We start from the raw sequence: 22,775 nt of genomic DNA on the forward strand, positions 1-22,775 counted from the left end.
TAATTCGTACATATCTTTAAAATTTTAATGTATGAAATATGTGTACAATTAAAAAATGTACATATTAAGAAGTATTATTGCGGTGAGGGAGTAACGTAATTCCCAGGATATTTAGTACCATATGTACACAGTATCATTATCATTGTCATGGTTTTCCAACAACAAATTTGAAATTATCCTCTAATTAATAACGTATGACGTAGGAATATAAAAGGCTAGGAGTGAGGGAGGTTTTTATAAAAAAAATAGGCGGTGCTTTTCGACTCGGCAAAATACTTAAGCAACTGCCAAGGAAATTATTAGCGCGGTACGACATGCGAGTGGTTGAGCATTACTGGGATGCTGCTACTGCTGTTGCACACGCGGCGCGAACAGGGAGCTTGGACTTCCTCGGCTGTCATGTCCGCGCGTCTGTCAGTCTGGGCTAAAATAACCGGGCATCGCACCCCTGCCTCGCAATTAAGCGTGGCTGTATCTACCGGCTATACGCAACACACGATTCCTCGGCTACGCAGAAACGTGTACACAGGTGCGCGCGAATGTGTATGGAGCTGGGTAAAGGGTGTATCGTATCACAGTTACACACGCGATCCCCGATGCAACCTTTGTCGAATATCGCCAATTTAATTGTTTACTTTTAGCTTTTGCTAATTAGATATCGTAGCTCACATTACTCGGTTAATATTACGGAAAGATTAGAGTATATTTAAATCATTGAAGCATACATAGGCAATATATACATATACATATGTCGTGCATTGAAAGTTTTCGGCGTTTTTGCGTTTTGTCAAAAATACGCGAGATACGTAAAAATTGTTGAGGAATATATAAATAATCCGCGGCATTTAAAATAGCTAAATAATTTACTATGCCATTCCGTTTTCATTTTTTTTTTTTTTTTAATTTTTATCAACGTTTCTGTCTCTTCGAGATATTTTGAAATAATTTTCTTGCGTCAATTTAGACAATGTTCGTTTATTAAACGAGATTTAAATGTACGATATACGTATACCGTGGGAATTATTTTAAAGATTATAAGATAAATACTAAAACAAATATTTTTACAGAAAAATAGTGATTGTTAAAAATTGAAATTGTATTTCATTTTTTTTCTTTTTCCCCTCGGTTAATGTTTCGTACAGTGCACATATTTCCTTCTCTTCGTTTTCGTGTTCGCCGCGTTTGTATAATTACCCGCGTTGTGGTGCCCAACCCTTATTTTTTTTACGAGCAGAACAAGCGCATACAGCCGTTATATCTCGCGGCTACTATCGATGCGAGCGATGTTTACGTTTAATTACTGCTGAATGCAAACGTTTAACTGTTACGCGCTGTTTGTACTTAGAGTTAAATGCTCTTTGTTTTCATCATATAAACAGATAGGAAAGATTATTGCTACAAAATTATTTCAATTGCACAAAAATTACGGACGAGAGAAAAATGATAAAATTATTGGCAAATTTAATTCTTATTAATCTATGAAAATTTATCAAAATAAATGTACGCTACTCCAAATCAGTAAAGAAAGAAAGAAAAAAAAAGAAATACAATTAAATTAATCAAAAATTAAGTAATCGTATCCTATTCTAAAGATTGATGTGGGATTGACCGGAAGTTAAAATAACACAACATACATTTTCTATAATATATTTTACATTATAAACCAACCATACATCATCATAATAATATCTTGTATTCTTAAGCCTATGCGTGTTTTATCCTATATTTTCGTTTATATACTTCCTTCATATTTATACTTTGTTTACTTTTTCCATAGTATTTATATATATATTTTTTATTTATATTCATCATTATTTATAATGTACTTTTATATGCTATATTTTATATATATATATATATATTTTTTATATGTATATATATATAATATCATACATTGTTTTTTCTTACGCACGTCCCAGGGCGTCTCGCGATAATGTTGCGTGTAATATTGTGTGAAAATTGTTCCTGCAAGCGTACACATCTCGCCCTATCTGTGTACACATGTCTGTCTCTGCTGCCCGCGCGCGTAATACACGGCTCCAGCGCTTCTCGTATTCTCTACATGTGTATATGCGTGTGATTTGTGTATTGTTGCTTGTGCGTGCTCTGTCACGCATCGTTGCAAATTACATATACATTATACGGTTCTCGCTCGACGTGAGACGCTCTTGAGCCGCGTTTCCTAGCTTTTTAACTTAAATATGCAACGAGGCTGCCATGGGACCCCGCGGGCCATATGTTTAATCGCGGAAGTATACTTAAGTCGCGAGCGGATGATCGCTCTCGCCGCTTTCGTTATTACGCTTGTTGCCGTTTGTTTTCGTCGTGCCGATATTTCGGTGGCTGTTTGCGTAATATGAGCACAGTGCCAAACGATGCACGATGGATGGATGTCATACCGGCCCCTTCCCTCGAGCTCCGCCGTGCCATTTCATGTGAGATATACAATATGTGTATGTTTTTTACTCATGTATATATTTTTCATTTTTTTTTTCTCTCTCGATCGTCCGCATTTTTGCAATTTTTCAGTTTCTCGTTATCTCTCTCTTTCTTTTTTCTTTTTTTTTCTATTTTATTTTTCTCTCTTTTTTTTTTTTACCGAAATGCATACACATAAAGAAGTGGATAAAGGCACCTAACTTCTTAGCGTACGGTCGTAAGTGATATGCCGCGTGTCGCATCGGGATAGGGAAAAGGGCCTAACTACGGGGTCTCGCAACGCATACTTCGTTAAATCGTACGAAAATCTACGAGAAAAAAAAATTAAAAAAATGAAGGAACGTCGTAATCTCTGTATGAATCGGACGCGATCATAATATATCGTATTCTTTTTTTTTTCTTTTTTAATTTTATTTCTTAACGCATTTTCTGCTGAAGCATATTACTCCTTGTTTTTCTCTTTTCCTATTTTCTTTCACGCTCACGTTTTCTCACGTTTTTTTTTTATAGCATATGACGCATTCATATCCTTTCATTTTTTCTTCGCATCTTCACTTCACTAATCTCTTCTCTCATACATACTTTCTTCCACACATATACACACACACACACACACATTTTCTCTCTCATTCGCTCGCTCTTTCTCTCCTGCTGTCGTTCCATACATTACATGTACTTATATTTGAGGGGCTCAGGGGGTCCGGCAGGCTAGCCACATTTATCTTCACTTACAAGTTATATCTCAATGTGTTTTCTTATTTCTTACAACTAAATGTATTTAACACAGTATGTCACGAAGCGGACATTTACATATGCCGCGCATTCGCATTCGTTCGCTCCCTTCTTCCCTTCGTTAAGCTTATACTCGTTTATAGCTTCTATCTGTTGGCTATTGTTATCATCTTACACATATATATATGCATATATGTATATATAATATACATATTTGTATTATATATAGATGCGCATGTCTTGTTTGTAGTCTTTTTTTTTTTTGTATAATATATATGATTATATACATACATTACTTTATGTTTTATGCTCGGTATCTACGCTTACGGCTCCTACTTTTGTTTTCTTTCACTGTGCTTTTTTTATTTTATTTTATTATTTTTTTTTTTTCTTGAACATTCTTGCGCTAACACTAAGCTGTTTCCACGGTGCTTTGCATCGATAAGTATCCCAATTTGGCTCGACTGCTGCCCTCGTCCCGCTAAGAATTACATTAAATTTTCGAGGGGCATCCAAATGTAAATGTTTAAGTTAAATGCACCTCGATTAGAAAGAAAATATACGCGTTCAGTCACGAATTACGTTTTAAAATTTAGATAAAAAAAAAACAATAGTATATCTTAGAATATAAAATCAACTTTGTTTTCGTATAACAATCAACGAAATTATTCGAGTAAAAAAATTATACATCTGATATGCCTATGTCGTAGTAATAGTAATCGAAACGCTAAAAATTTTTAACAACTCGCTATCTTGTACCTATCAATTTATAATTAATAAAGTCTCACGGAAGTGACGAATATCGGTAATCATAAAGTGGAAATTAAAGCGTCATCTTAATTTAAATACACAGCCCATGAATACTATTCTTGATATCACGTTCAGATTATATCGAAGTAAATTATAACGATTGTCATTGCTACGCACGCAATTTGTATAATCGAAACGAACGTATAGTATGCAATAAATTTCACAGAACCGGCTAACGAGTTTTAATCCTAAGCGTCACCGCCTCTAGTCGAGAAAAAGCAAAAGAAAAATAAAAAAACGTTATTTTCGTGAGCACAATTGTAAATTTAAACAACTCGAAGCGTCAATCGCTTAATTGCATTCCACATCCCTCATTACAATTCCTAATTGGGAGTGGTAGGATCGACTGATTGGCTCGATGATATGTTTCGTGTGTGCATCGCGGTACCTGCGTGTTGATCGATATCAAAATCACGTTTTGCGGTACATTTGCGAGAGGCAAAAGCATTACGAACACGATAGGATAGCATCGTAGGCAATTAATACTCCTTGCTCTCTTACTTTCCCCCAAGACCGATGCCACGTCCTCTGTTAATTGCCCGCACAAGACTTGTGCAAACACGTCGGTGACGATAATTAATACCTAGCCCTCGGTGAAAAGAACACGTACAAGTTTCTAAATGTATGTTTCTTCAATGATTGTCGACTATCGTTTGGTAAGTCTCCGCGAGATAAGTCTGTTCAGGCGGAGGGAATATATGCGGTGGCATCGCGACAATTACGGAAACAAGTAAGAGAGTATCAAGGGAGGAGACGCACGGATGAAGAAGACACAGTGCCCGTTACGAGATACTAATAAGAGAGAGAGGAATTCACGCTACGTGACAGAGAAATCGCGAAGTAACATAGAATAAAAAAAAAAAAATAAAAAAAAAAGGCACGCGTTAAATTTTGTGTTGTAATTTGGATATTAATTTGATAAGGATTGGATAACCGGGAGAGTGGTTCGTTTAGGTAAAGCTTATAATCGACGCGATAATAGAAATCTAGAAATGATATAAATCTTGTCGTCTAGCACGCCAATTGGCAGATTATAAAATCTGAGACCTCGCGAGTTAACGCGGGCGAAGGATGGAGGCAGCAGCCGCAGTACGCGTTTCTGTGTATATGTGTTTATATGTTTATACATGTCAATATCTGTTTTCCGATGTATGCATATACACGTATTCTGCCACTTGTGTCGTATAAGAGTGTCGAGTATAACTTGCGGATATTAGTTATTGCACTATCCCCCATGAACGCATTTATTTTGTTTAACCTAATGATCGACAAACTAGATTAGACTACTATCTAGAGCTTTTTGTTAAGTTTCTCGCCGCTAGATTCTACACGTATGCCGTGTGCATTTTGTGTACTTGGTGTTGTGTGTATTTACATACGCGTATATGTTTTACACCTCGTGTATGCGCGCGCGTTTCTCTTTTTTTTTCTTTTTATTTTTTTTTTTCTTTACGAATGGGTCCATGACTTAGGTACCATAAGTGGATCTCTTTTGCCAGTTTTGTCCTATGGCGTGGCATTCAAGTTCACCGGTTCTTTTTACAATTTATTTCGCCCCGTTTCACACTTCCCCGTCATCCGTCGTTTCCGTCCGCGACACCATTGCCCCTTTATTTTTGCCTACTTCAGATCAGGTTACATTAATAATTATCTATCTATCACTTTATGCTACATTTTGGTTTTCTCTTTAACGCGACGATTCGGTCAATCGGCTAGCTCCTCTCGGTATATGTCCTAGACAACATACAGGACTACATCAAGTTACGCGCGCCTTCGTGTTTAAGGCGCTCTTTTTAAATACTTTTTACAAGATCGGATGTCCACGCTGATTCTTTGTAAGAACGCTGGACTCCTTACTTTTTTTTCTCTGTCGAAGGTGGAATCGAGTCGTAGTGCATAGCGAGCAATTCGATAAGGGGAGTGATTGAGCGGAACATAAGGAACGTAAAAGTAGAGTGTGTCAAATCCAATTAATATCTTTTTTTTTTTATCGATTAAACGCTTTTCCAGTTACTGTACAGGAATTGATTGACAGATGCAAACGCACGTGATAACAGGTTCTTATTGCATAATTCGTATTACAGTCTGCCATTGGGTCCCTCTTGCCGCGATCTTTCTTTTGTTCCCCCTCTCTCCCCTCGCTCGTTCCACCTTTCACAAAAATAACCTATATTTTTATTTCTTTTGCCTAACTAATAATGTACACGATATTTTCTTTTTACTTATATATGTTCTTTTTCATGTCGTTTCTTAAAAGCTAACTCTTTCTCTCTATTTTACGCACAGTGCTTTGTCTTACGCACGACGATTGAAAATAACAGCCTTCGCCGCCGTTGCGCGCAAATATATATATTTATATATATAATATATATATGCATTTTTATATTTATATGTTTGTATATATATTTATTTATAATTTTGTTGCTTTCTCTTTGCATACTCGTGCCGTGTCCTCGAGGCTAGTCACCCAATTTCTATTAGAAAACGAGATTTGATTATATATAACATGACAATTTTTGTTTTTAAGCTAAAATTTTAAATAATATGAAAGTCTTGCAAATTGCGATTGTAACCTGCATTTTTATTATAAATATATTTACACTCTGATATTCTTTTTTTTTTATTTTCTTAAATGGTCTGTTAAATATTTGTCGATAAGCGTTACGTTATAAAGATAAATGATAAAAGAATAGTATTTAATTGTCATGACATGGACACAATTTTGTCAAGGTGCAGGTTACGATAGAACTGAATCGAAAAATTATTATAAAATTGTCGTTTATCAACATGCAAAACTGTAAGAAATAATAGTGGTCGCGCTTACATCACGTGCGATCGTGCATGATAATTCATATATTGTACTAAACTAAAGACATAATAAAATTTAGAATAAGCTAAATGCATTCAGTAAGAAAATTATGTGCAGGTAATTGAACGTATATATTTATGAACAAATATATCTCTAATAACATATATGCCAACGACAACAGAAAATCAGAAAAAAAATTAGTCTGATAGTATGTCTTTTGATGACTTTTCACACAAACGTATAAAATGTAACTCAAATATAATGTAGATTCCTTTTTACATATCTTTGTAAAGCTGCAAATCAAATAAGAGCAAGGCGACAAAAATGCAGCCAATATAGCGATAACATTATTATCCTTAATTTTCGTTAAGTATAAATTACTATATCAGAATCATTCATCGCGATTGAAAATGTTGAAATGTGGCGATTTTTATTGTCGAGCTTTCCTCTCGCGAGAAAATCACTCTTTTATTTGGTTGACACAATCGCGACGGATCGTTGGTAGACACACAGCACACACACATACATACTCTTTCTCTCTTTCTCTCTCTCTCTCTTTCTCTTTCTCTCTTACTTTTTCTCGTTCTCACCCTTTCTTCTTTTACTTTCATCACAAACATCTAAACACTATGCGATGTTGGGCAGATTTGATTGTGCCATCTACTTCCTTCGCTACGTTTCGAGCATTCGTGTGTGCCGTACTTTGATCATTGATTTTTTTTTTTTTTTGATTGAGAAACGTCGAACACGCTTTTGATTTGCTTAAAGCACGATCCGTCTATCTTTTGATTAATATCAAAGTCGTCTATCGCTCGTCCTATCTCGTTTTTATTTCAATCATCATCGATGTGCTCGTCGCCTTTTAATTTATCCCTTTCTCTCTCTCCCTCTCTCTCTTTCTCTTTCTTTCTATTCTTCTTTTTATTTCTCGCCGTCTATCCGTGCGAGAAAATTACAGATTATGTATCTACGAAATATGTCACGAGAAGGAACTCAAAAGAGATATCTGACGAATCATCGCGCCTTACAAAAGCCGATGCCTTTGAACAATGAATCTCTTTCAATACAGACGAGAATGACATTGAAGATTCGTGTCGCGTATCAGATTACAAACGTTACAATATATTACGCACGACAGACTATTTCTTTAAAGTATTAAATTGATAACTTCTAGAACGACGAAAGTGCACGAATTTTATTTAACGTCCAACTCATTAGAAATTATTATTTTGACCGTTGAAAATAAAAATGTCGAGTCAAAATTAATTTTCGTGATTCTTCGGCGATTAAGAGCTTCAAGTTTTAATTACACCAGTTTCTATATAAGTTTCCTCCGGCTCTACTCGTGGCTTCGATACGAACGCATTTCGAAAGAAAAGCGAGGACAAGATATTATCGATACGACGAGTATGAGTTGTGGTACTTAAAACCGAAGGGGGTAAGAAGAGGCAGTAGATACGAGGAGCAAGAAACAGAACGATGGAGATACAAAACGATCGAGCAGCGGAGATAACGGAAACGGGCTGCAATAAGTTTTCAGCCGCTACCCATCTTTTCAAGTATTGAAAGTGCTCGCGTTATCACCTCGTCGATTCGTTTCTCGTTCCATCTTTTCTGACCGATCCCTTTTCCCAGGAAGCGGATAGTTTTAATGGCGGTGGAGCACATCGACGATGAGATTATGATCCTAAACGGCTGCCGCGCGGACAGGGCACGCGTGGACAAAAAACTTAACTCGTCTAATCTAACTTTCGTGCTGTTTGTGCAATATGTCTATCTACGAATTATTTAAACCCTTTTCTTTCTCGCCCCTTGCTTGTGCAATTAATTCGTCGCTCTTTTTTTCTTTTTTCTTTTTTTTTTTTTCTCTTTTTTTCTTTTTTTCTTTTCTTTTCTTCTCACGCTCCCTTTCTCTCCCTCTCATTCTTTCGTTTCTCTTTTCGCTTTCATACTTTCTTTCCCTCCCCCTCTAGCGCGCTCTCATATGTACGATTGCACTCATGCAATTGCTTACATGTTCGCGATTTATACGAGTTTCGGTCTCGTTTTTCTTTTGTATCAATTTGGTTAAATCGAAATTCGGGACAACGAGGATATAGTGATCATTTGCTTACCGAACAGTTTAAAATGCGCGCGCGTGCGCATTGTCTTCCCTGTACATCTTGACCATTTTATTCGTATTAGTTTTCTTTTTCGTTGTTAAGAATTCGTGTATTCTCTCGTTTACGCAGCGAGACTGATTTGTAAAGAGACGGAGGGATCGATGGCTGCCTTTCTTTTTTTTTTTTCCTTAAGCTTTACGTTTTATTGCTTAAACGTCTCGATTTCCTTTGATTCTACATAATCATCTTATATAAAAATCTAACATTTATTTAAAAACCACGGTAATTTTACCAGTATTTTACGCGTTTCGTCACTTTCCCGGTTTGAAATGTGCTAATTCGTCGATGTTTCTGACGGCGTGTACGTGTCAGTTTATTTTATAAAAGTATCCAACAGGTCTAAATGTCGCGTCCAAAAGACAAATTCGAATGACAAAGGGAGATGCTAAATTACCTGTAGATTTCAATGTGTGAATTAACGTTTGGTCACGAGTCCGATAAATAAATATATTTAATCGAAATACGAGATCTTCTCGCAATGGCAAATGGAATACTTAATGCATATGGATCCGGTAACAATTGCCGTGGTTTTTGAGACGGGCGAATTGTACAAAAGGGCCGAAATTATTTCATCCCCGTAAAAATGCTGCGCTATTTAATGTACACAAGATCCACTTCCTCTTTGCCGCCGAATATCGAATCGACCCCGAATAACTTTTAATAACATGCCTATCTAACTAACTAATTGTTGAATTTTGTTTATAATAATCTTTATTCCTTTGTGTATATATTCTTTTATTATATATATTTATATATTTATATATCTTCACGAGAGTATGCTTCGCGATTAATTTTTGTATTTATCGTTTATACATCATAACCGCTCGCAGGTCGTCGCATTTGGCCGCGAGCGTCCCATTCGACCATCTGTTATCGAGTTATTATTTTCGCTGTTAAGCCCAAACTACAAAAATAATGAATTCGTGTTACGAGTCTGTTATCCGGCGATTTGTCAGCACTCTTCTTTTTTTTATTTTTTTTTATTTTCATAAAGAGGATCAAGGAATTTATGCGCTTTATTAAAACAGTGATAAACCACGATCCCGTTGAACGTATGTGGACTCGTAATTCTCATGTACTCATTATCGCTGGACGATACACAGAATACGTAATTGGCCAGTTTTACTTAAAAAAGAGAAAAAAAAAAAAACTTGTCAGACCATTACGAATGATTTACGTGTATGCCGAATTTGTATTGTATTGAAGCGTCGGATACTACTATAACGGCAAACGCTATCTATTTCTTCAAGCCGAGCAAGATGCTAGATTATTCTACAGACTGGACGAGAGGTATCTCCGCTTAATATCGGGAGCGGGTTATTATTATTTTTTTTTTTTCTCTTCTCTTACATTGGACGTGAAAACTTACGGGGGGAAATGGAGATATTGGATGCATCTTGCATAAGATTATCTAGACTTATAATTCTTAATCGCTATTTTTATTTTTTTTTTTTTTAACTTTTTTTTTTTATTTCTCACTTTGTTTCTTCGTTTTTACTAAGCAAGTGTTATCTGCTTTTCGTGATTACTGCCTTTTGGCTCGCGCGCCGTCAAGCCGGAAGTGGCATGAGCTCTACTGCTTTTGCTGCCGCGGTCGATTGTGCATCGATGATGACGGAAATGTTGTTATTGTTGTTGTTGGAGGTGGTGGTAGTAGTGGAGGAGGAAATGATGGTGGTGATGGTGGTGGTAACTGTTGTTGCTGTAGAAGTTGTTCCTGTTGGGGTGTACTTGCTTACCATCACACTAGAAGGCTAGGCGTCAGCCAGTCCTCATCCGCTAGCTGGACCGCAACCAAGAACACACTTTACCATTTGAACACACAAACGCTGGTTAAATCTTGGTCCGAATTTCAAGAAAGTAATAGAAATATGCTCGACAATAGTTCTCTCTCTCCCTCTCTTTCACTCGTCTTCGCGTTCGTCTATGCGCTCTCTAACTTTGGCGCTCTCTCTCTCGTTTCATTCACTCTCTCTCTTTCTCTCTTGCTTCTGCTTCATTCTTCACTCTTGCTTTTCCGTTATAGTCTCTCACATTCTTTTACTACATGAATTCTAATCGATCTGAATCTACTTTTGCCATGACTCAACCTCCAACGTCTGACGCAATAATAAAAGCATGAAAATCGTAATGATAAATTATATAAGTAGTCGACTTATATGCCACTTTAATTCAGAGCGCATTGGTGACGGCAAAGTAATCGCAAAATTAATTTACCAAGTTTTGCCCTAATCACTGCAAACTTCTCAGTCTATATTAGTTAAATCAAGATCAGGCTGTAACGAAATCTATAATTGAATATCATAAATTATGTCGACAGAATAGACGAGAATTATTATTTTCTTTTTAATTTAGATTTATTTCTTTACATATTTTCTTTCGTTCCTTTTCGCTCCGATGAAAATATTATCCATTTTCGTAAAAATAAGTTGCAACGATTAATTTTAAAATTAAATACGAGGTTGAGCCAAGTTGTAGATGCAGTTATCCTGATGCTAATTGATATTCGAAAGAAAGGATAAGCCAGGCCGTGCGATGATAGTGGTAGCGATCACTGTGCCTGCGAACCGAAATATGTAAATAAAGATAGTCTTTTTAAATATCTCGAGCATCCCTTTTTGGATAAAGACCAATAAAAAATACCAATTAATATTATCGCCTATTTATATATTTATATTTAATTTTAAAATGTATTAATTAATAAAACAAATTAGATGTTTATTAAGAAAACTTATTTAAATTTTTAACACAATTATGTAGGTGACGTTTGTTGCAGTTGTCACGTTTTTATTTCGAAATAATTATTCAATTTATTAGTATTGGCATAAAAAATTATTTAATGATGTAGTTTTATCATGACTTTGTCATAAGTATTACTTATAATAGTAAGAAAGAAGAGAAAGCCATTTCGGAGGGATGCTCGAGCTGAGTTATATGTAGTGCAAAAAGCATAATACATGTAATGTCTACATTTCGCATTCCATGTTCATGCAAGTCTAAATCTACGTAAAATTTATTGTAGCTTTTTATGTTCGTATTATATTTAACAAATCCATTGAATATAAATTTTTTTTTCCCCGATTTTATCGTACTACGTTCTTTCTTGTTTTTAATTTTCTATTGATTAACTTACATTCTGTATTATTAGCTGCATGTTAAAGTTTAACGCACAATAGGTAAATTTACACGGGGGATATTTGCATGTTCATAACTTCGCAGCCTTTAGGTCGTGATTGTAAATTGCGAACATACGTGTATAAATTTGTTCTCTTAGATTCTATATTCAAATGCAAAACTATAACTTATTCGTAATAAAGGAAAAAAAAACCAGAAATACATAAATGTATTAGTAAAAAAAAAAGAAAAAAAAAGAAGGGAAACCAATTGCAATTTATCCCGGTGGCCATATATTTTCCACGTTTTATTTTTCTTTCATTGTTTTATCGGTACCGGTACTAAGAACTCGTGTTTTCTCTCAATTGAGGATGGTTTCGGTGGCTAGTTTTCAAGCAACTTTCAAAGTGGTATTTCGCTTGACATGCAGTGATATAATGCGTTTTTCGGAAAGAGATATTTGTGCGAAAGCGAGCTAACTTTTCTCACCGAGATATCTTCTTCGATAGACGAGCATTGGTACATGACTTTTACTTCGTTCTATATGCGATATGTACAAAAGACTCACTAAATAACTATAGTTTTGTGATATGTCTTTTTAAGTATACACAATATATGAGGTTTCACGTTTGCATGTCCCTTTAACTTTTTAATTATCTTAATTATCACTGACTGTTTTGATTTTATCTCAACAATTTCTTATCCAAAACTGATATTTCTAATCTCTGTGATCTTGGAATAATAATATTATTTTTTTAAATATAAGTACAAGTATTAAAAAAATTTTTAATACGTTGTACGTGTTTTTTTTTTTACTTATTTAATAAATGATGTAAAGGAAAATATGAAGAAATAAGAGAATTAATTTTAAAATTTCAAACTAGAGTTTTTAGTGAGCTTTTAAATTAAGATAGTCGTTCTCAATTCTGAGACTTCAAGTTGTCAAGTTCAGAAATTGTTTTTGAAGCAAAAAGAACGCGGGGCATTAAAAGCGGTGCTGAGTTGAAATGCATTCGCTGCGCTTGCCCGAAGCCATCTCTGATCTCTTTTCAAATATTCCAGATTTTTTTGTAGTAGTGTCGTTTTTAGCGATGGCGTGTGTGCTTGTGGTGTAGTGCGCACTTTCTTACGTGTGCATTTTGTGCAGAAAGCAAAATGGTCGAGGTGTACTTTTCTGGACAACAACTACTATAAGTATCATATTTCACTTCACTACCATGAGCCACAATTTTTTGCAACATAACTAAATCTCGACAATCCCCTATAATCACGTGTCGAGCGGGAAAGCGAATTTATCTTGTTGCATCAATGCTTGGTGTACAAAAAATAAAACTATTTCACTGATAAAAAATATAATCGTGTTAAACGAATTGAAAATTACGTTAGAAAGATGTGAGATAAAATTATATACGAAGACACTAACATAATTTATCGTAATGCGACGTTTTATTAGTCTTATAAATATTACCGTAGCACCAAACATCGTTTTAAATATCTTTATTAAAAGAAAAATTAACAAAGATTTTTATCCTCTCAGTTTCTATGAATACCTCTCGAAATTCGGTACAAGATAATAGAAATAATGTTGTATAAAGTTTTTTCTTTTTTTATTTTTCGCTGTTACTTACATATGTGGATCTATTAAACATGCGTACTACATACATTCTCTTTAGTTATTGTATCACAATCACAATTGTCCTAAAGCATTTTCGTCAGTGAGGTAATCGGCGTATCGTTTTCAATAAATAAAAAAAATATATATATATATTGAGCTACTAAAGATGGGTAACGTAATTATATCACTTTGACAAATACTTACCACACGTACATATTTTATTAATCTTATAATAATTTCCAATTATATGTATACTACTAAAGTATGATAATAATTCAATTTAGTTAATTTTTTTTTACCCAACTCTGTTAATAAAAAAGAAAAGAAACATAAGTTTTAATGCACAAGCGTGTATGATCTTGATATTCCATTCATATGTATATTACTACTTCTCATTAAATTGTTAAGTAAATTTTGGTTTATTTATGGCGGGTGAATAATTTTGTGGACTAAATTAGCGACGCGCGGAGAAATTAAAGATTAATAATATAACGCATCGAAAGTAATTCATTATTAATTCTGTGAACAAATATATATATATATATAATTTTAAGTTTGTAATAACATTTAAGAAGATACAAATTTTTACTTGCATATATTACGTAATTATCTTAATTATGCTGCTATAAATTGCTGAAATAAGCATATCGCGGTTTCTCCTGCAACTTCGCAATATCGTTACCTCGGGCCAAATTATTATACCGAATATATGATTGCGGCTAATTATATCGTGGCTGCGTTCACTGTTTCACTCGCGCAAAATTCTATCTCTCGAATGATATATCAAGTATCAAGTTTATAAGGTTTCCTAAGATCACCGACAATATACGTATACATATGTATATACGTATGTACATTTACATACTACGCGCACTCTTCTGCCGACACATGCTTTCGGTAACCTTTTGATGTCAAATCGAATTTCCGCGTGCAACATTTACAAGCCAATACCGGCACCGACGAAATTGCTTTTGGACGTAACAGGAGCAAGATGCAAAAGTATGTAAAAAGCGAGACACTCCAGTGTTAGCCAACAAACATCACACAAACAAGTACGGCGCACACTTGCACGCGTATACAGATGTACAGAATAGATAAAGTAATAGTTACCTGGAACTGTTGCATCGGGTAGGCCATCATTTGTGCCGGTGGCGGTGGCGGCGGGGGTGCGGCTTGCACCCCTGGGGGTGCCGTGACCGTCGTGGCGTGGTGTGGTGGTAACTGTGGTCCCCCAGGTAATCCCTGACCCCATCCTGCCGCTGTGCCAGCAGCGTGGACAGCACCCATTCCCATTCTACGTTGGTAAAAAACACGTAATTGTCAAATTTTATATTAAAAATCAGTACACAGTATACAAATGCTACGACGGGATTTTTAATTATTATAAATTAATATAGATTCTTATACGATATAATATAAATAGTCGTGAATAACGTATAGTTAAAAATTCCAATTTGTTTACGATCTTTATTGCCACAAAAATAGAAAAACGTATATATTCGAGTCTTCGATTATTTAAAAGCTTTGAAAATTTCGTTTTTGGGAAAAGAACAATTTATCTCACGCGAAAAGCTTACCCCATATATTGCGCCTGTTGATATCCAGCGAATTGTCCATAAGTGTATCCCTGCATGCCTTGAAGAAAACCACCAGCTTGCATTTGCGTCGCTGTCGTAGGGTAAGATTGGGGTGGGTACCAGTATCCTAGTTGTCCAGCACCGCCGACGCCACCGACGCCTCCGACACCCGCGACGCCCGCCGCCGCCGCGGCGGCAGCTGCCGCCGCCGCGTAGTATGGGTACGTCGCCGACGATAACGCCTGAAAGAGCAGAGAGATCAATGAAATAGAAAAGAGCAAGAACATTGTCTGGATTTTATACTTAACGATGTCGATAGGGTCAGGAATGGTAATTTCGTTTTGTCGAAGATTTGTGTGGTCGTTCACTTGAAATGGGCGACGCGAGAATTTCAACGCGATTATTTCATTGCCATCGCGTAAATTATTTTTTATTATACCGCTGCTCCTTGCGAGTGCTCATTAATTTTTCACGATGTATGATATAAAGTCGGATGAAATTATTCTAGGATTAATTATAAAATTATATTTTACATTATAATTATTTCAATAGTATAACAGAATATGTATTCTTGCACGTGTACTATTTCCGTGATATAAAAAAACATTTATTTATCTTTTTTTTCTTTTTTTTTTTTTTTTTTAATGTTGTACTTGTCGAACTTCTTATGATATTTAAATAATATTAAAATTTTCTTCTCGTAACACCGAATGGAAAAATAATACTGAGGAAAAAAAATGAGAAATAATAATATTATTTTCGCGGAATGAAATATTGAATTAACAGTGATTTTTCTTTTCTTTTGGTAACTTGGCTTCGAAAAGATTTACGGAAATAATGCGCAGCTATAATATTATATTCTTCGTTAAAGCGATACGATGAACCGGGATATCACGCAAACTAGTTCGATTCCGTTGAATACGAGAACAGGGTATGGCAGGATACGTACTAACGTGATATCTCAGCTCCCCTGGGAGAAGCGCGTTATGGGAATAGAGATCAATTAGAGCGATGTCACGGGCCGAGTAGCAGTGGATGGATGCACGGAAGTACTATCGCGGAGTACGAGAGGGTTTGGGAAGTACTTCGGGTACCATTCCCAGATCGAGCGTACCTACCCATCCTAACGGAGCTAATTGCTAAGAGACCCGGCCCGACACACTTCGAAGAGAGGCACCTGAATAGACCGGAATCTTGCCCGATTCCCTGTCCTCTCTCTGTTTCCGCTTTTACTCCCTCGCCGGACTTTCATGCCGTGTACCGATATACCGATAGAGACACCTCAATCGCGCGAAATCGTTAAGTACCGGTAGTGATCGGATAACTATTTCCTTCTTTGATCACTGTTGTTTCTTTGAGACGGCAGTATTCGTTATTCGGTTTCAACGACACGTAACAACGCCGAGCGTGGAGTTTCATATTTTTATCAAAGAATCTCGCGCTGCGCTTCATCGCTTTGACGTACAAACATTGAAGATTAGATTTGATATTAATGTCAATATGCATCTACTATTCCCTTTCAAAAATAATTCCGATTATCTGCAACGTAGCCCGCTGCGATTCGTATTCATTGGCGTGCACGTATGTACGGGCACTATATTTTTTATTTTTCGAACATTGTATTTAAAAAAAAATGCACGACAATGTTTTCGCGAAACCATATAGAAAATTTTTCTACTTTGATACGAGTAGCAATGTAAATGTTGGAAAACACGGTGGGTAAAATTTCACGTCGAAATTGTCCTTGTAGAGCGGATAAAAGCAGAAGAGAGCGTTTACCTGTCCAGTTTGTTGAGCATTATTAGGATCTCCACTCTCCTTGCCCCAACTGCATTTTACCGTTTGGCCGTTGATGTCTGTGTTGTGTACCGCCACGATGGCGTGCGTGGCCGATTCCTTGGTAGAAAACCTGAAATCGAAAGAGAAAAAGATGCAAGTCTTTTGTTAGGGTCGCGCCTCGACGTCAGTATCGATGTTGGTCCGATGAGATAGCGTACACAAAAGAAAATAAAAAATACAATAAAAAAAGAATAAATTCACGGAACAATATGGTACTCTTGCAATAAATTAAGTAGAATTTTATTGTAGCAGTTTAACGAAATGCTAGCGTAGTTTAATTTATGCGCTTTTATCGCACGAAAAAGCACAGTGATCTTGTGTCGCGACGAATTTACGATTACTTTCAATGAGATTTAATAATATTTGTATCGCATTTCTTTTTGCCTCGAGGCACATTTTTCGATATCGGTCGTACGAACTCTTGAGCGCGATAACGCTAATGTGCAATGAGCTCTAAATTTAATTATTCAAAGTATCCATCACTTTCCAATAAACCGATCAATGCGGCTCCAGAGGACGAGGATTAGAGTTTTCAAGAATCTGATTAGAACGCGATGAATTCGGCGCGGCAGGGTGGCAGGGAATTATTGAATTTATCGAGGATTAGGTCACTTTTAACGTTCGCATTTGAGATTGCACAATGGCGATTCGGTCCATAAGTTTGCCCCTTTCCATCTATCGAGCTTCCATCCGCGATCGTTGAGTAGGACGAACGATGGTCATCGTCAGCAACCCCCCCTCCCTTTCCAAGACCGTACCTCAAGCGATAACCAGCGGCAGATAAGATTCTTTCTTTCACCCGAGAAGAAAAGACCTCCTTCCCTTATCCACCCTCGCGTTCTCGCTGTACCTTGCAGCGAGTCTATACGTCATCCCGAGATATTCGTTTCCGGGTTCCGCGCTATGGAAGAGCAGAGGGAGGAGGAGCAATTAGACGGAAGATAACTGAGCGACAGACATTGTCCAAGGGTGGTGAAACTGTAGCAGACGTGTGAAATGGTAGAGGTCGTCATATCGGGTAAAGATAGACAAAGATATTGAGCAGTGGACCCGGGGAAGAATAAAGGATAGAAGGGAAAAAGATACGGAAGAGAAGGTTTCTTTTTTATTATTTTTTTTTTGCGTCCTTTTTTCGTCTCTGTGCCCTTTTAGGCTTCTGCCTCACTCTTTCTCTCTTATCGTTCGTTCTAGAGCTATCCTCTTACTCTCTCGGTAGCCTTTTTATGAGGTAGGTCACGGATTTTTCGTTGCTGTTAAGGTAGAGCTCTTAACTCGTTTTTATCGAACATAAATATTTAGCTCGTTGATTTTTTTTTTTTTTTGTCACACATAATTTTTTTTTTGTAGTTTGAAAATATAGCCACGATCGTTTACGTAGCAAACTTTTCAATTTTTAATTATGGTAATTAATCTCTATTTCTATATGTAAAATTAATTATAAAACATGATTTTTATTAAAAAATGTAACAACTTTTTATTTTATATATATATATATTTTTTTTTTTTTAATATAAATACAGTTAATTTTGTCGGTATGGAGAGTGGAACTGAAATGTATGATCTGTGCGAATGTAATAGGTAGATTAATGAAATGGCCACGATTCGAGCTTGATGAGCCCGACATGCTGCCATTGACCCGACATGTTCTCGCGATTCGTACCATAAATCACAAGTAATGGTGGTATTGATGCACCATTCATGCGATTTCCTAATATTTCATAAAACCTCATTTGATGACTCGCATTATGCTCGTACCAATCATCGTATGTGCTTTTTGAGTAACGTACTTTTGAGTAAAATTTACTAAAGTTGTTATAACTATTGCGTATTTAAAATTCAAACTCCAATCACTTTATGCAAATGTATCTTTTGTGTACATACGATAATTTTACCTAGTTGGCTTTAAGCCAAATTGTTCGATTTTATAATGCATTTATCCGAATAGTCGGCATAAGCATATCATCAGTCATGTATAATGTACAGCAATCCAGCTTAATGAGGATAATGAGTTAAATAATAGATTCTAGTGAGAGGCTGATATAACTCTTACTGACAACCGATAGAAATTATATCCATCGAGATAAACCTGCGTAAAAGTTTTTATTTATCACTACTTTATATTAAACTCGGTGCTCGGATAAAAAAAAAAAACATGCTCGGATAAAAAATATATTTCCTTTTAGAACCTAAAGTGAAAATAATTACACATTTCCGTTCGATATTCTAGAAAATTTTATCACATTTTTATTACACGGGCAAATTAAATTTTTAAGTGAGGAACGCTAATTGCTTTACAGCGATAAACTAGAAACTTATACAAGTAATAAAGTAAAAATTTATATAAGTCGTTATTATAAAATCCCGCCGAGAGTTATGTAAACTGAAATTTGATTTAATTTACAATAACATATGGTAACAATGTATATTAAGTTTTTGTCCTAGATTCCTCTTTTTTTTTTATAAGGCAGTAAAAAGCTTCGGTAATTAACGAACTTTGATTATATAATCAGTGAAATGGTTTCAAGGGTTTCATAGTAAAGTTCCGTTTAATTCCGTTTAATTCTTCACGAGAATTGGCCTTAAGTGTTCTTTGTGGAGTCTGGTGATCGATAAATCATTTTGTAATTTAAACGGTGATAGAATAAAACGACTTTTAATTACGACAATTCATTAAGATATAGAGAAATAATCTGTGAACCTGACGTTTATTTGGCAAAAGAAATAAAAATGTAGTAGATGGGCAAAATTTTTATACGTTTTTATGCGCGATAAAAAAGAAAGAAAATAAAAAAAAAAAAAATTAGTAAATATTTGAAAATTTTTTTCATAATGTAACACTTAAATTTATTTATCACAAGAATATATTTACCTGATAAAAGCATAACCTTTGTCCTTAAACACTCGTATTTCTTGGATGGATCCGAAGGGCGAGAAAGTTTTCTGCATGAGTTCTTCTGTTAAACCATTGGTTAAACCTCCGCAGTATACCGTGCAGTTGGTCGGACTACTTTGATTGTAAACCTCATCAAACGTCAATGGCTTTGCATTTGCTGTGAAACAGAAAAAATTATACACTTTAATCTTTACATACATGATCTGCTGAAAGATCCATGGTAATTAGTTCAAGCGTTAATAATCATAGCTACGATCCCTGAATATTAGTTGCACGTATCTTCTTTTTTTTTTTCTTTTTTTTTTCTTTTTAGGTTACAACATAAACTTTTCTAATAAAATATAGTGATAAATATGTTCATAAATTTATGGAATTCGTATATTTCGTAATATAATATAGAAAAATATGAAATAGTTTAAAAGCAGTTTATTGCGGAAGCTCAATCATAGCTTGAGCTAACGAGTTTCGTGCTGCGAATTTTTAGATTATATTTGCTACAAGTTGTTGATGTTGATTTTGTTTACACCGGGAGATTAATTACTCTTAGTAAATATAAAATTTAAAATTATGTAGAGAAGTTTAACAAGTTTACTTTGGATACACATAAAACGCTGTCTCACACGCGCTATGTTATAAGCGGTTTTAATCGACGTCAACGTATCAATTTTCCTCAATTGCGCTTAATTGAAAACTCTATTAATTACATAAAAATTTGGAAAGCGGGATGCTAGTTTTACAATTGTTATGACGCGTCAAATATTAATAATTGTTGTTGTTGTAAATAACAAAATTGTCTCTCGGTCCAAAAAAAAAAAAACATTTCGTGAAATGAAAGCTATTGTGCCACAATTGTATCGTTTATTTCGTTATCAATCAACGTAACGCAGTCGCGTTGCTGAATGCACAACTCTTGCTCATGTGCAGTTACGATTGAGATATAAAGACTGAGCAGCGTTAAAGCGGAGAGTTACGCGGGTATTCATCAAAAAACGATCAGCGTATGGCGTAATGATTATTCCGTTTGCGACATCCAACGGCGATCGGATATGATCCCGATAGCAATATAAGAAACAACACGCACGTAGGGCCTTGGAAAAGCCATTATTGAAAGTATCTACTTCCCCTAACGCGATAGATCTCTCGTGTATCCTTTACCTCTTCTCTCGTCTCCTCTCTCTTTCTCTTTCTCTCTCTCTCTTTCTCTCTTTCTCTCGCGGCATTACTTTTACTGATACTACGAAAGAGGTCAACCGGGTTTCCACGGTGTAGTTGAAGCGGGACCGCGAGAGCTGCTCGAGATATCGAACGCCAATGCCAAAGAGGTTGAATCCCGTCAGCTAAGTTTACGATCGTACGGGGGCTTAGCCTATACGGTAGAAGCAGGCTACGGGTGTAAACGCGACCGGTAAACCACGGCCTGTAATTGCCTCGTTCGGGGATGGAAGGTTTCTCAGAACGGCAGAACGTCCCGTTAAGAACTTACCGAGGGACGTTCTCTTCTTTTCTCAAAGCTCGGCATTATCTCTTTATTGCCTGGTGAACGTTATTCTCAGTATTCTCGGAATGTCGGTGCAGCTTGCCCGCCTCCGTCGCCACCACTGCCTATGGCCGGCTTTAAAAAATTTTTGTTTGTTCTAGAATGCTTATTTCGCAAAAAGAGAGATTGAAATATCTGCACTTCTGGCGCTTGCGAAGTCGTCAACTTTTTTACGGTTTTCTGCCCTCTTTGATCGCCGGTCGTTTCATAACTTAATAACTAAAGATTATTATACGACAAAGTGTTACGAATCATATGCATGTGTGAGACGGTATGGTTGATTGACGCGATATCATACTACGAGTTATTACAGTTGCAAGATCTAATCGTTACAAAGATAGTTACGTAGAAGATAAATTAAAAAGTTTCTCCGCAGAGTATTGTTAGCTCCTCTGGTATTACTTTCTATTAAAAAGAAACCACATTATTAAATTTGTGCAAACATTATAATCTGTATCCTTTCATAATTAAAGAACAATATACAATAATATAATATATATAGAATATTATATCATTACATTTAAATATATTTATTAATGCTATGACATGGATTATATATTATTTTTGTACTTTTATTATAAGTATTTAGAATGTGGAATTAATTATTATACACATTATACACATTATATACATTATATTGTGAGTGTGTTTGTGTATATAATTATTTTGCAAAACTTTTAAATTAGCAAGCATTTTATGACAAGATGCAGATAAATTGTATCATAATACAAAAATAAGATGTAGCTATCTGTATGTCTAATTGCTGCAGTTTCATAATCCTACTCAGAACATGCAAGATCGTTCGTTATATGTTACAAATAAACTTATGGGAAACTCGATTCTTTAAAAAGATTTAATTCATCTCATCATGCTTTATCTGTTTGTTATTAAATTTTGGAAAATACCGTTTTAGCTCGATTAAAATAAGTAGGCTGAACGACGCGAATGAATAATTAGGACAAAATCTTATATTAGAACGAAAGCTATTTTCGAATTACATATATAATTGTTTTATAATTAATTTATTCCGGCACAGAACACTTGTAACAAATATGTGGCATCGTATTCTACGATGATGCTAATTTGGTCGCTCGTATCCTTCTTTTAGAACTGTAATAAGTTACTTTCGGCAGAATATTAATTTTATATTTGATTTTTAACGACACGAGAAGCGCTGTCGCTGCTTTTCTGTCAATACTTGTTCACGCTATGAACGTAGTTTTTGAGATATAAAAAAGAGAGAGAGAG

The 22,775-nt window shown here is 35.6% G+C and overlaps 1 protein-coding gene across 8 annotated transcripts in view; it reads right to left on the reverse strand.

Moving 5' to 3' along the window:
* Positions 1-1,774: 1,774 nt before the first annotated feature.
* The window catches only part of LOC139113430 (nucleolysin TIAR), a 461,769-nt gene continuing 440,768 nt past the window's right edge, over positions 1,775-22,775 (reverse strand). For 6 of the 8 annotated variants that reach the window (XM_070674610.1, XM_070674616.1, XM_070674608.1 and 3 more), the window contains 5 exons: positions 19,967-20,147; positions 17,038-17,167; positions 15,259-15,500; positions 14,792-14,975; positions 10,543-10,735 (listed from right to left, as the gene is read on the reverse strand). In XM_070674610.1, coding sequence (XP_070530711.1) covers positions 10,694-10,735; positions 14,792-14,975; positions 15,259-15,500; positions 17,038-17,167; positions 19,967-20,147 — 779 coding nt within the window. In that variant the 3' untranslated portion in view covers positions 10,543-10,693. Of the gene's footprint in view, positions 6,456-10,542; positions 10,758-14,791; positions 14,976-15,258; positions 15,501-17,037; positions 17,168-19,966; positions 20,148-22,775 lie in introns of those variants that run through there. The other 2 variants (XM_070674611.1, XM_070674609.1) reach the window with 2 other exon arrangements.

Source organism: Cardiocondyla obscurior, linkage group LG02 (assembly GCF_019399895.1).
Source record: "Cardiocondyla obscurior isolate alpha-2009 linkage group LG02, Cobs3.1, whole genome shotgun sequence".
Classification (NCBI taxonomy): Eukaryota; Metazoa; Arthropoda; class Insecta; order Hymenoptera; family Formicidae; genus Cardiocondyla; species Cardiocondyla obscurior.